At 37.1% G+C, this 9,876-nt stretch overlaps 1 protein-coding gene across 1 annotated transcript in view; it reads left to right on the top strand.

Moving 5' to 3' along the window:
- The first annotated feature begins 3,853 nt into the window (after positions 1-3,853).
- FRRS1L (ferric chelate reductase 1 like) overlaps positions 3,854-9,876 on the top strand; it is a 15,045-nt gene continuing 9,022 nt past the window's right edge. The window contains exons 1-3 of the mRNA XM_011364987.2: positions 3,854-3,984; positions 6,072-6,210; positions 8,944-9,190. Coding sequence (XP_011363289.1) covers positions 3,854-3,984; positions 6,072-6,210; positions 8,944-9,190 — 517 coding nt within the window. The remainder of the gene's footprint in view (positions 3,985-6,071; positions 6,211-8,943; positions 9,191-9,876) is intronic.

The raw sequence follows: 9,876 nt of genomic DNA on the forward strand, positions 1-9,876 counted from the left end.
CCTAGTCATTAAAATAGTGTGGTCCTGGCTCAGGAATAGTCGAATGAACTTTAAAAACAAAATGAAACAAAAATATAGACCTAAGTTTATATGAGAACTAGTAAATTATTGAGATGTCATCATAAATCTCCAGGGAAAAATGAAGTATTTAGTAAATGGTGCTGAGAAAAACCGATTCAATGCAGGGAGAAAAATAAAACATTTCCTACCTTACACCATATAAAAAATTCCACATGGGTGAGATCTAAATGTAAAAGGTGGTACTACAAAGTTAATAAACATGTAGAGGAATATCTTCATATCTTTAGAGGGGAGATCTATCTCTTAGACAATACTCTACAAAAAGCACAAACCAAAATAAGAAAAATTATCTCCTTGACTACAACAAATTTAAAGATTTTGATCCAAGGAAGAACATCACAGAAGAGAGTAGGATTGGTGGCAGACTAGAGGGAAAAATTGCAACATCTGAAACCAACAGTGAATTTATATCTGGAACACACACGAACTCCCATGAAAAAGACCAAAACCAAGTAATAAAAAGAGCAAAGAATCTGGATATACACATTACAGAAAAGAAAATCCAGGTGGTTAATACAGATATGAAGAGATGTTTAACCCTGCTAGTACCTAGGGAAACATAAGTTAAAATGAGACTGTCAGATGATAACAAGTACAGGAAAAGGTATGAAACAACAGGGATCTTCAGGCACTGCTGATGGGATTGTGAGCTGGTGCTGTTGCTATGAATACTAATATTATGGAGCTTTGTGGAATTAAAATATGACCCAGCTATTGCTCCCTGGAGTTTACTAAAACAAAAACCTCTTGCTTATGTCCACAGAAAACATGTATAAGGATGTTTATTGCTTTATTATTTGAGAAAGCAAACATTGGAGACACTTTAAGTGTCCAAACCTAGGAGGATATTTCAGAAAGTGTTATATGCATATCATGAAATACTATTCAGTCAGGAGTGATAACAAGTTGCACACTTACATATGTGGATAGATTTCCAAAGGAAAATAAAAACGATGAGCTTCACTCAACAGTGTCATTTGTGCCAATTAAAAACATACACAAACTATATATTTTTAAATATATATATAACATTTAATATATATTCACACATATGTAAAAATAAACGTAAGGCCGGTGGATGGTAATTTGGGGTGGACCCTCATTAGTCTGCTCTGCCCAGGTGCTTCCAGACCTTGGGCATGATCGTGGACTGGCCAGTACAGTGCAGCTGTGGATATAGCATGGCAAGGTAGCTCTACTGGCATAGTGAGAAATTGTGTCTGGAACCTGGACTTTAGATCCAGGTTCTGCTGAAAGCACTTAAGTAATTATCTTACAAGGTAATTATGCAAAAGTTTTATGATGGTGGTGCTGGAATATGAAGGGCATTTTGCAATCTGGCAGGACCTTAAATACTGGCACATGGTCCAAACTTATTTTATGCCAAATGGATCATTTAATTCCAGGGAAAAGTTGTAATATTGCTCTGTATATATTCTAATGCCAACCCCAACTGGTATACTGAAATTTATTTCTGGCATAAGTGACCCCGAGTTTGTACACACCCCACAAGTTGAAGGGCATGGTCCACAACAAGACTGTACTCACTCCAGACCAACTGGCTACAAATCCAGAGGCTACCCAGAAACCCTCTCGGGTTCAGTAATTCACTAGAATGTCTCATAGAACTCAGGAAAACACAATACTTACAAATACAATTTTGTTATAAAGGATACAACTGAAGAATAGCCAATAAAAATACATATAGGGTGAGGTCTTGGGGGGCTCCCGAAGCAGAGTGGAATCAGCGCATGTCTCCTTCCTGGCACATCAATATGTTCGCCAACTGGTAAGCACCACCGAAGTTTAGTATCCAGAGTTTCTATTGGGGTTCCACTACATAGGCACAATTGATTTAATCATTGGCTATGTAATCGAATTCAGTTTCCAGCCCCTCTCCCCAAAGGAGGGACTAGCTCAAAGTCCCAACCCTCTGATTACATGGTTAGTCTTTCTAGTGACCAGCCCCCATCCTAAGTTATCTCATCTCTAGCATAAACTCCGGTGTGATTCCAGGGGCTCATGAATAATAAAGAGAGTCTTATTACCTGGGAAATTCCAAAGACCTGATCTCTCCCAGGAACATAGGCCAGTCAAATTCTTTATTATTCATTAGCTTACAAACCAGAGAATAATATTGTTATTAAATGGATGCCCAAACACATTTGACTGAACACAAGTTCCCATTCCAAGTTTTAGAACCATGTAAGATAATAGAAAATTAGTCCTAGAAAAGCCATGAGGAATAAGCCATTTGCCAACACTAATAAACTAGTTCAGCATATTTGCAAGTGAGCCTTGTTCCGAAACTTGCTCTTATTTGGGAGTTAGAAACCCATTCTTACGGAGACAGTCTTACTCGATAATTATTAGTTCTCAGTCTAGTTTACAGATTTTAATAATAATAATGATGGCATTTATTGAGCTGGAAATCTGCTGTATACTAGTGTGTTATTCTAGAATGATAGGATAATGTTTGAAAAAATAGTGGGAGATGGGTAACCTAAGTCATAAGCAGCATTACAAGAGATTGTCAGTCATTAATAGAGTCTTAAAAATGAAAATCATTGCATTTCTGGAAAAATATGCTGAGAAAAAAAATGGCCTCAGCATTGTATTGAGAAATATGAGGAAGAATATATATGAAGACACTTAGCATAGTTTGTAGCATTGAGCAATTGCTCAATAAATATTAAGAGAAAAACGAAAATTCATTCAAGGCGAGATTCGGTCTATAGTACCAAAGTAGATATAGAATTTAGCATAAAATAAGCATAAAACTAGAAAAAGTAATGCATTTGGCCCAGTTACTTAAAGGTGGTGAAAAGATAGAGCCGTATTTCAGTATGGAATCAAAGTCTAGGGTAGTAGAAATGAACTGTCTATAATGCACAGTTGTCTGTCAGGAAAGCGTGGCTCAGTAACTTTTTTTCTTAAAGTATTATTGATGGAACAAAATAAACAAAAAACCCCAACCTCATTTAAAAAACATTACAGATCACACAGAGACTACTTCAAGATAATGAAAAAAGAAAAAAGCTAATAGAATAATTCTAAAAAATTTGTATTTATTTACCTAATGTCTATGGATGATTTTACTTATTCACTTTGCAATCATTTATTCTGTGTCCAGGGTCAAGCATGATGCTGGGCAGAGAATATACAATGAATTACATGGTTCGGTTCCTATGTGCATGGAAGTAACAGTCTAGGAGAAAACTATTTCTGTCACAAACTGGAAGCATAATACAGGCTTACCCTTCAATGTGTGGTTAAATGCGTTATGATGTTAAGTAATGTTAAAAAAAAAAAAGACAGCTGTTAGAAACTGTGTTTAAAGAATTTAATGAGATATGAAAATATATATAGCTTAGTGAAAAATAGGAGTTCACAGTAATGGAAAAATGCTGTTATCATGTATATAAATGGAAAGCCTCTTACCAAATATATAAATTCATTATTGTTAATTTTTTTCTCTTAGAGCATAAGTATTTTATTAAACCTGTGATTTTTAAACTCACAGGGAATAGTAGTGAGCCAATGGTCATATGAAATTGTCCCGTCAGTGCCTTAGGTTCCTTACCTGTAAAATGAGAGAAATCCACATAGTCTCAGTTAACATTTAAGGCTCAGTTTAAAGATGTATACCCTGCATCCTCCCCTCTTGAAGAGGGTGATTAGGCTTAAGCTGAGCCCTTTTCTGAGGCTCTAAACATTTCTAGACATGTGCAATACAAAATAATAAATATATTTTCAAAAATTCTCATTGGAAATGTTGTTACTAGAGTTCCTAACCATTATTTATTCTCGCTGCGCAGGTTACCCTTTCCCTACTGCTCCTCCAGTGGATCCATTTGCCAAAATCAAAGTGGATGACTGTGGAAAAACTAAGGGATGCTTTAGGTTGGTAGATCTGTGAGTTGGATAACTTTAAGACTAAGATGTTGATTTACTTCTCATGGTAATGTTGAAATTGCATCCAGTTCATTCTAATCTGGGGGTCTATACCCCTTCATAACCTCTGCACGAATGTGGCCTATTTCTGATGTAGCCAGAAGACCTTAAGCTCTAGCACACCGCTTGGCACTGGAACATTCTTCGCTGGTAGTTCGTTTTTGACTGTATTGCCATTGGCCCAGGTGTCTACTCCTAATCAATTGTCTGTATGAAGAATAATTGCATGATGCTGAATATGTCCCTGCTTATTTGGCAGGGGCGTGGGTGGGACAGACAGTGGTAGACATATCTAATACTGAATTTTTTTTTCAAATAGTCATGACTTAGGGATAGCTGTATGATACTAACTGGTAGTCATTAAGCAGTGATTATTATATTTAGCTTATCTCAGATATAGTGAGTCCTTACAAGATTATTAGTAATATTCTATCAAGACATGATGTTAAAAATCAATAGTGTAGACAGTGGGCCTCCCACATAGACAGCTCTGCTTTAATGGAAAAGCCTCCTTCTCTGAATTCTTTATTTCTTGAAACAAATTGTGCTTTGGTAAAGATTTTGTTGGCCACTGCACTCAAGTTCTGAATTTTTTTTTTTTTTTTTTTTTGGTTCAGGGCTCAAGGTCTTAGGGGGAAAAAAACTGAATTTTAGGAGTTTTGAGCTTTCTTTTGATTGCAAGGCCATTTCTAAGGATTTTTTAAAAAAATTCAATAATACTAGTATTGAGGAAGGTGGCTAGCAATGAATAATTCTGGTAATTGGGGGATATTTTTGAGACAGGAAGGAAGTTTAGTGCCCTGCTGGCTTCAGGGTGACCTGTTTACTGGCCCAATTACTTCTCCTTTAGCTTTTCTTAACCCTTTTCAGCTTTTTTACTCCAGTTCTTGTTGTCTTGGGCTTACATATCTTCTTGGCTGCCCAGAGTATCTGCCAACTTCGTGGCATATTCCTTGCCTCCCTTCTTAATCAATACATAGCAGTTTTGTATCTTGTTTCTTCGGATACCTTCCATCTGAGTTTAGATTGTCCCACCCATTGCTACAATTTTTTGTCATTCTGAAAATGGTGTAAAACAGGGTTCCTCAAATTAGGTCTTGTCAATTCTTCAAGGATCTACAAGTGCTCTGTAAGAACATTTAAATTTGTGTTTTCATTTCAATGACGTTCCTTCAAAATATGAATGTATCCATAATCTGATTATCTGGAAAACCATCTTATACTGCACTATACTTTAGTGTCTGAATTCGTGATTATGTTAGCACCAAATAGCCCAATAGAGCAAAGGCAAATTTCATAAATAGATGATACAGTCATGCTCAGTGAATACCAGATGAGGTATTCATTTGGTGCATCATACATATAAGGGTTTTGCAGTAGTTCAGACAGATAAACATGGAGGAGAGTGGAGTCATGTTTAGTATTCAGAACATGCTCATTTAAAGCCCCTGCACAGTATAGTCAGACAAGCCACGTGCATATAAGCAGAATTTTACTTCCAGTAAAACTGTCACCTAGCACATGAATACTGTGAGTTTAAATGTTTCTGGTTTTGTAGTTTAATTTTTATTCAGCTCGTAAATCGGAGTTAGTTTAATTGCAAATTTGAAAGAAAAAAGAATTGGTATACATTTAATTAACAACAATAAATAATTAACTTGGAGAATTTTTTCCTGTAAAAGAGATTCAGAAATAATTCAGTAATAACTACTATTTGAAAGACTCTAAAATAGTGTAGAGAACACTGGCTGGGAGTTTGGAGGCCCACGTTCATGTCCTTCTGCAGCTACTGACTCACTATGCAACCTCAGGCAAGCCTCTTGCCATCTCTGGACCCCAGTTTATATTTAGATAAAGTGGAACAGGTCATCTTCAGATTCCCTACTGAATGAAACTACGTTTTTGAGCTGCCAGGTAGAAAGATCTAATTTATTCAATAATGTTGCTTAGCATCCTGCCTGATATATAGATGCTCTCAATGTATTTTGAATAAATAGATGGAGAAACAATAATGTCTGTTTTAATATCTCCTGTAGATATGGCAAACCGGGCTGTAATGCAGAGACCTGTGACTACTTCCTTAGCTATAGGATGATAGGGGCTGATGTGGAATTTGAGCTGAGTGCAGACACAGATGGCTGGGTAGCAGTTGGATTCTCTTCAGACAGGAAAATGGTAAGATACACATCATGGTAGAAACAAATTTTTCTTTAGTGTGCTGTACAACTTTAGATTTTAGAGAACGGGCATGGTTATGTTTCTCTAAGCTACCATGATACTTTTCAATGAGAAGCTAATTTCTGGCATTTGATGGTCTTTTGCAAAGCAAAGCAATTTAAGAAAGCAGTATAATGATTATGTAAGTTATGACTCTCTGGTTGCAAGTTAAAAAAAAATCAAGCTAACTTAAACAGAGAAGGAAGAGTTGGTTATGGGAACACAATGTGTTTCGTGGTACCTGTATTTATCATCTATTCCCACAGTGATGCTGCGAGAAAAGCCTCCATAACTACATGGTTTATGACAGTAAGCATTTATTTCTTGCTCACATGTGTGTGAGTTATCTAGGGCTCAGCTGGGCTTGGCTTCAGTCCATGAGTTGGATTCAGGTTTTTTTCCTAATCATTCTGGAACCAGAGCCTATCTGAGTATGTTATTTTCATGGCAGAAGCAGAAGTGCAAGAACCATCCAAGCTTATCAGCCCTCCGCCTGCATCACATCTGCTACCATTTCATTGCCCAAAGTAAGTCACACAGCCAAGCCCAGTATGAAGGGGCAGGGATGTACAATCCCCCCAAGAGGCCCTGCAACAGTGTGAGTGTGTAATACCACCACAGAGAAGTGAAGAATTGGGTCCTGTGATTCAGTCTTCCACAGTATCCATGGGCAAGAACACATCTGGACCTCAGAAAAAGACTGCGATCAGGAACAAGCAGGGCATTGGGAACCCAGGCAGCTGTCCATCTCCTACTCCTGCCTCTCTCTGTACCTCTGCTCAGATTTTGAAGGACATGCAGACAGATTTTGCCAATGAATTGGGCATGGGTTGTAGGAAGGTGGTAGGAAGAGACTGAGAGAACAGTCCAAACAGACAGAGCTCCGGGGGCTTTGTTCTTGGACAGGTCATCACGAGATGAGCCTCCATCAATTCTCAGTCCAGGCAGTAGGAGAAACAGCAGGTGTGTGCCATGACCAGAAGCTGGCTTGCATCGCAGTTGACCGTCTCCTGCCCTGGGATGCATTGGTACTCATAGCCGCAACTATTAAGGTTAAGAGGCACAGAGAAGGGAGGTTGAGTGAGGAGCATTCGAATTTTATGTTTGACATTTTGCTACCTAGAATATAGATCTTTCTTTTCTTCTCCTATTATTCCAAGAAGCACAGGTAATTTTTTTTTTCAAAACCTGATGCATAGGAAAAGGAAAGCAAAATGGATCCCCTTTTAATAACCTTTAACTTTTTTTTAAAAATGTTGCCTTATTAATTTTTTATTAGACTTGATTTTTTAGAGCAGTTTTTAGGTTCACAGCAAAAGTCAGTAGAAGGTACAGAAAATTTCCATATGCCCCCTGCCCCCTGACACATATGGCCCCCACCATTATGAACATTCCCCCACAGAGTGGTACATGTGTTATGATTGATGAACACCTTTGACTTTTTTGACTTGTTTTGAAAATTTTTTAAACCTACAGACAAACTGCAAGGATAGTACAACCTAAATGCTTCACCTAGATTCACCAAATGATAACTATTTTACTGTGGTAAAATGTACACAGCATAAAATCCACCATTTTTACCATTTTAAAGTGTACAATTCAGTGTCATCAATTCACAGAGTGCAACCATCACCACTCTCTGGTTTCAGAACTTTTTTGTAAATGGGAACATTTTGCCACACATGCTTCATCTCTCTACTGCTACTACTTATTATCATGTTTATTATTTTCTGGAAACTTTGGAGATTAAATCAATTTATTCATTACATTCAGGAAGTTTAACATTGATCTGACACTATTATCCAATACACTCTCCATTTTCAAATATTTCCAGTTGTCCCAATACTATGCTTTATGAAAATTTCAGTTTTATGACCCAGGATTCTGTCTGGGAACACAATTAGCTGTTATGTATCTTTAGTCTTTTTTATTTTGAAATAGTTTCTTAATTTTTTTCATCTTTCATGACATTGCTCTTTTTGAAGGTTATAAGACAGATTTTTTATAGAATAACCCTCAATTTGGATTTGTCTGATTGCTTTTTCATGATTACATCAGTTTATGGATTTTCTTTTAATTAATTTTTTTTCCGGCGACATTGGTTAACAAAATCCAGTAAGTTTCAGGTGTACAATTCAACAACAAGCATATATATAATATATATTGCATTGTGTGTTCAGCGCCCATAGTTAGATTTCTTTGTCACCACATATTTGACCCCTTTTACCCCGTGTACCTCCCTCCTCCTCCCTCACCCCCTTCCCTCTGGTAACCACTAGTCTATTGTCCATGGCCATGAGTCTCTGTTTGTTTGTCCTGTTTGTTTGTTGCTCTTAGGTTGATATCCCATATTTAAGTGATATCATGTGGTTTTCAACTTTTTCTGACTTAGCATGATTATCTCAAGGTCCATCCACATTGTCATTTTTGACGAGAATACTAGATAGCTGGTAGTGTATTTTTCATGGAACATCATATCCAGAGGCACTTGCTATCAGCTGTTGTGAGGTTAACTTTGGTAACTTGGTTAAAGCTTTTTAACAGCATTTAAAATAATTTTTTTTTGGCGGGGGGTGGGATTTCAAATTACAGAGCTAATGGAATATACATTTCTAAGTGAAATTTCTTTCTAGCAGAAAAACTTGTGAAAGATGCACCTTTGACTTTTCTCTTTATCATTTTTCACGTTAGGGTGGTGACGATGTCATGGCCTGTGTCCATGATGACAATGGCAGGGTCCGCATACAGCACTTCTATAATGTAGGCCAGTGGGCAAAGGAGATTCAGAGAAATCCTGCCAGAGATGAAGAAGGAGTCTTTGAGAACAATCGAGTCACCTGCAGATTTAAACGCCCTGTGAACGTCCCCAGAGATGAAACAATTGTTGATCTGCATTTGAGTTGGTATTATCTGTTTGCTTGGGGTCCAGCCATCCAGGGTAAGCTTACATTTTGGCATCTGGCTTAAACACCAGACACCATTGTGCTTGTGTTCATTATTGATTGGGCAAGAAAATGATAAGCACTTTGGATAATATAAAAGAAAAAGATATGATCCTACCTTTAGAATGTTATATTGGACTTATACACATGGACATACAAATGGACAAGTTATACACATGCATAACTAGAATAGTACAAGATAACATATGATGAGCTGAATGCTTAATGAAACAGATCATATGCCTGCTATATGTGGGATATGGGCTATATTTAATTTTTACCACATTCCCATTTACTTTTCACCCATCATTGAGAGGTATAGGTATTATTATCTGCATTTTAGAGAGATTAAGGAACTCGCTCAAGGCTATACTACTAATTAATGGGAGAACTAAAATTCAATTATAAATCTGTCTGACTCCAAAGTCAGCGAGTACTCTTAGGTCCTATGCTCTAAATATAAAAATACTGAGCATTTTGGAGACTTCTCTAGAGACTGACACCAAAAGTTTCATTAGTGCTCATTTTATGACTATTCTGGTGATCACAAATCCACCAAACTATCCTATAATTTAGCTCATTACTCCTCCAGTTTTAATGTGTACATGAATTGCCTGGATACATCATTAAAATGCAGTTTCAGTAAGTCTAGGGTGGGGCCCGAGGTTATGCATTACTAACA

This window comes from Pteropus vampyrus, unplaced genomic scaffold (genome assembly GCF_000151845.1).
Source record: "Pteropus vampyrus isolate Shadow unplaced genomic scaffold, Pvam_2.0 Scaffold103, whole genome shotgun sequence".
Lineage (NCBI taxonomy): Eukaryota > Metazoa > Chordata > Mammalia > Chiroptera > Pteropodidae > Pteropus > Pteropus vampyrus.